At 29.6% G+C, this 5,444-nt stretch overlaps 1 protein-coding gene across 1 annotated transcript; it reads left to right on the top strand.

Moving 5' to 3' along the window:
• Positions 1 to 1,917: 1,917 nt before the first annotated feature.
• On the top strand, positions 1,918 to 2,703 carry LOC129980723 (uncharacterized). Its single transcript, XM_056091106.1, has one exon. The coding sequence runs from the start codon at positions 1,918 to 1,920 to the stop codon at positions 2,701 to 2,703; it is 786 nt and encodes a 261-aa protein (XP_055947081.1).
• Positions 2,704 to 5,444: the final 2,741 nt, after the last annotated feature.

Below are 5,444 nucleotides of genomic sequence, written 5' to 3'. Positions count from 1 at the left end.
TTAAGCCTAGACTTTTTACCGTGGGAAAAAAAACTGAAGCCTTATTCATTTGGCGGTGGGGAAAATGAAAAGATTTTTTTGGTGGGAAAGTTAGCTTTTTAATTAATAATTAAAATTCTAATGAAAAATTAAAAAAAAAGGAACCCCATGTGCACATTCCCGACCTCCAAGGTATACATGTACCAAATTTGGTAGCTGTAGGTCAAACGGTCTGGCTTGTAGAGCGCCAACACACACACACACACACATTGAGCTTTATATAAGTATAGATTAAGGATTATTTTTTATGACACAAAATAAATTAATTAGCATAATTATTTTGGTATTTTTTTCAGTGCCTAATTGTTTATACATTGCTGTTAAGAGATTCTCTAAATAATTTCATTCACTCTAATTCAATTACACCACATGCTCCAGCAACTCTTTTAGAAATGTTAGAATCAAATTACTTATACACTGCTGTTAAGAGATTCATTTTATAATTTCATCCGATTTCATTTTACTATCCCAAATATTCTAGTTACTCTTTTAGAATTGCAAAAACGAAAAATTTGGAACCATCTATTTTGCGCCTCTTTTTAATAAAATGAATCATCGTTGGTTAAGTATTTTAGTTAAATTATGCATAGCTTATAAACATGAATAACTGTGAATATTTATTATATTAGGGTTTTTTTTTTTTTTTTTTTACTTTTATCATTCACAATTTTTTTTCTCTTTTAGGTCATGATGTTCCTTGGCTTTCTTGTCTTTACCTATGTAGCCGCTTTGATGACATCTTTGTTGTTTGAATCGCCTGTGATAAGATTAGAAAGACTCATAAGAAATAAATTTGCATCATGAGAAAAATATTAAATATCAACTTTGCAAAAACGAACCAAGGAACGTTTCGTTTTTATAATTTGTCTCATTTATTTATTTTTATACTGTACATTTTTGACTCACTTTTTAAAGTTACAGAAATTTATTTCATAAATTATAATTACTTGTTTATATAAAAAGCGTTTCTTGGAATTAAAATAATTTCATGTAAACTATTTGTTCATAAAAATTGTTTTTGTACAAATTATAATTATATACAAAATCATCATCGTTTGCTTAAATTAGCATACAATTTAAACAAACGATTTTTAAATCATTGATGGCTAATTTTGTCCATAAGATAAATATTTATTACATTAGCATTGTAAATATTGTTCACAAATCTGAAACATTAGAAAGGTCGTCTTCGTTTGAGATTGATTTAAGCTTTAATTTTAAGCATAGAATTACCTTTAAGACCAATAAAAGATTTATCAAAACAATATGAAAATGAAAGAGAAATTTCAAAGAAATAATAATAAAGTTGTTTAAAGGGTAAAAAAGTTAAATTAAATTTTTTTTAAATTTGTATTTTGTATAATTTGAAAAAAGTTAATTTCAAATTAATTAAAAATTTAATTAATTTTTGTACTACTGGATTATTACTGGAAAATTACTTATTATTATTAGGGAAAATTACTGGATTATTTATGTCAATAAAATAGCAAAACGAGTAAGCTTTCATTGTATTACTTGCAAAAGATTTAAAGCCAAACCTACGGAGCCACCTTTAGCACCTCTTACTAAAAATAGAATAAAAGTTGCTGCAGCATTTGAAGTCACAGGGATTGATTTGGCAGGCCCATTGTTTTTACGTTCTGGAGAAAAGACATGGATTGTCCTTTTTACCTGTGCTATTTATAGGGCTGTTCATCTTGAGTTAGTTAATGAAGAAGCCTTTATAATGGCTTCAGAAGATTTTTTGCTAGGAGAGGTCGAAATAACTACACTGATAAAGGCAATATACAATGATAAGGGCATCTAATCTACACTGTTAACGTCACCAACTTCGTTGGTTCAAATAATGCCTTGAAAAATCTTGATTGGGAGAAGATCATGTCGTTTTCCACTATCAAGAAAATTAAATGGAATTTCAACCCTCCAACTGCTGCATGGTGGGGTGGGTGGTGGAAGCGGATGATCCGCATGCTAAAAGAAATGCTAAGGAGAATTTTGGGTCGAAAGAGTATTGATTATGAAGAATTGGAAACTCTTTTATGTGACTGTGAAGCTACAATAAATTCCAGGCCTCTCACATATATTTTAGATAATTCAGAAGGTCTAAGGCCATTGACATCTGCTTGTTTCTTGCAAGGCATTCCTAGTAGTGATGCAACTGATTTAGACGAAATCGACAGTAAAAGCCTAAATAGAAGATTACGTATTATTCAAAACCTACGGCATGATTTAAGAACGAGATTCCGCAACGAATACTTAGCAATGTTAGTGCATAAAGGTCGTCACACTCGAGATGAATCTTTGAATGTTTTAGACATAATTCTTCTTGAAACTGAGGGAAAACGCCTTCACTGGCCCTTAGGAATTGTAACTGAGGTCCTGCCTGGAGCAGATGGACATTCAAGAGTCATTAGAGTAAGAACAGCTGAAGGGGAAAAATTAAGACCATTCCAGAGACTTTATTCCTTGGAAATCAGAAGCTCTGAAAAATTACCATTCATTGCTCAGCAAAAGGATCAAGACACAAACACTCAACTTCCTACAACTCCAGTTTTTTCAGATCCAGATTCCAGTGAAGATGATGGTTATATAACCAAAGTAACTCCTGATGTTGTCACTAAAGCTGGCCGGCGTATTAAAATTCCCAATAGACTCAATTTATAACTTTTGTTGCAATTTCAGGTACTCCATAAAATTGCAAGGTGGGAGATTATGTAAGCGTCGTACCAGTTGCAACTCAACTCCGCTCCAATGTAATTCATTCAGATTTCGTTTTTCTCGATGTAAATATGCTTTCGAAACTTTGCTATGTAAATAATCGCAAATAAATTGTTCTCTCATATCACATCCATAGTAATTGTTGAAGATATTTTACAAAGATATTCCAAATCAATTAACATCCAAAAAAATTTCTCTAGTTACCTTGTGCACACGATAACATCGGCAAAGACATATACACACACACACAACCCTTAGTAAAAATAAAAATAAAATTAAAAATTAAATTAAAAGTATAAACAAAATAAAAAAAAGAATCCGTGCTGAAGACTTTCTCAAGGGTCTCCCTCAGGCAGGGATTCAAAACAAGGGATTTCTTTTTGTGAGGGGTCTGACTTTTTGTCGACAAAACGGACTTCATAATTTTGAGCCGCGTTCAGCTTACGAGGATGAACTGAGCACGTATTGTCATGCTTTGCATTTTTTTTTAATACTGAGTACAAAATTATGTACTGATACCCCCCCCCCCTCCCGCCTAGTAGAAAGAGCTTTAAAAGCAAAAATGCCGCTTTCTAAATTACGGAAATATCCAGAAAACAGGAAAAGCAATAAAAACTTGCATGAATAAAATATATCTTATTTGAAATTATACATTGACGTGTGAATGTCATATTAGTTCTGATGACATAATATTTGAATTAATTAGAATCCAAATCTGTTTTGCTTTTTTGAACTTCGAGTATCAAACATTTTTAAATGTGCTTTTTTAATGCACTTTTCTTTTTATATTAAAACATGTACACGTTTGGACGAGCTATTAATTTTTGATTGTCCCTGATGAACTAACGAAAGTTGTTGTAGAAAATCTCATGCACATTGGCAGAGTGTTTCAAAAATTAAAAAAAAAATTGTAATTTGTAACGTACTTTAGATATAAAAGTACAGTAACATTAAAAGTTAACAATAAAGTCCCGGAATTCTACTAATTCAAAAATTTCATGAATACTTAAATCAAACCTAATCATAAAAATTGGATCGAAACAAATAGCAAACAGGAAAAAAATGCATTGCCGAACATAAAATGCAAAAAAATTCCTGATAAAAAATGTGAATAATTTCTAACTGTCCCGTGAAGGGAGACTTTAGTAAATCAAAATGTGCAGACTTCAGCTCATTGATCCTTGCTACAATCCAGCATAGGAATGTAAATAAAACTAAATAAATTAACAAAATTTAAATAAAGTTTATGATCCCATAATTAATTTTTATTCATGGTTCATTTTTATACGTAAAACAAAATCTGTCTGTGTGGCTAAACGTCGAAAAAGAAACTATATTTCGCACCCAAGGGAATATTTTGAAATCTGCTGAATATTGAGACGGCGGTGGATAATTATATGCACCGATTGATAAAAAAATCATAATATAAATATTAATAACTTTTTTACATTATGTAAATATTAATTTCATAGTTATGACAATTAAGGTTGTACAAAGAGAAGCACTTATAAATAAATTAATAAAAAATGAAACATCATTTCTATCGATAGTATTTATTAAAAGAGATTTTTTTAAAAAAACTATTTTTCATATATATAACATATATATTACATATATTTTACATATATATAACCGACAAATAAAATTTGTAAAAAAAAACGATTCCCTTAACGAGCGATGTTTCGCAAAATGAGTAACCAATAGACATCGTGATGTCGCATTCACAATTTTGGTTACATTTCAAATATCAATCTATGTTATTGATGTACTTTTCTCTTTGTAAATTAAAAATGGAATTTTAAATTGATGAATTTATAAAGTTAAAATAATTTTGGTATGCTTCATAACATCACATTGCGATATGATGGAGAATTTTTCAATAACATGTGAGCCCAAATACAAGAATAACTAGGAAATGCAATTTGGTTAAAGCATTATACTTAATGCATGTCTTACACATGTTTGAAAAACAATTATTTTGCTGAAAATTGCTTTAATGAAAATGCGTTTCTTGTATAAAGAAATAATAATAATGTTGTTTTTTTTTCATAAATTCACAGTTTCATACTAAATGAGCATAAAAAAAAATTTAGAAACTCGAAATGTTTTTTACAAGAAGTTATCTTATTCAGGCATATTCTAATGATATAAAACATTCACTATGACCAACTTAAGTTTAACAGCAATTTATCTTCCGCAAAATATAAGTAATAAATCAGTATTTAATGGAAGTTGCAAATAAATTAATGTAGAATAAAAAGAGTTATTTAGAAGTACTATAAAGGAGAAATGTTTAAGTGAAGTTAGTAATTCAATTAAGTAAACAGAAAATAAAAGGCAAATTCAAGGTTATATCCTCGACTACTGGATGGAATTACATAGCTTGAATCATCTAAGTTGATTTCAGTCCGTGGTGCAATTTAAATGTGAATAAAATCTGCATGCGTGTTATCGAAAAAGAAAAAAAAAGAAGAGAAGAACATCACCAGTAACACTCATTTTTTTCTTTGTTATTTTTATTCGAATTGTTATCTTTTTTATGATACGAATACGTGAAACAACAAAAGGAAATTTTGTTTAAAGATTATATTTCAAGCAATCACATGCTTAATATCTTGGTGCGTTAGTCGCTTTGATAGCAACTCCAACTATCTTATCGTTGCTTTATAGATTCTCATTATTTATTA

The sequence above is a fragment of the Argiope bruennichi genome, chromosome 8, assembly GCF_947563725.1.
Source record: "Argiope bruennichi chromosome 8, qqArgBrue1.1, whole genome shotgun sequence".
NCBI classification, from domain to species: domain Eukaryota; kingdom Metazoa; phylum Arthropoda; class Arachnida; order Araneae; family Araneidae; genus Argiope; species Argiope bruennichi.
This window is presented reverse-complemented; position numbering and strand designations above follow the sequence as displayed.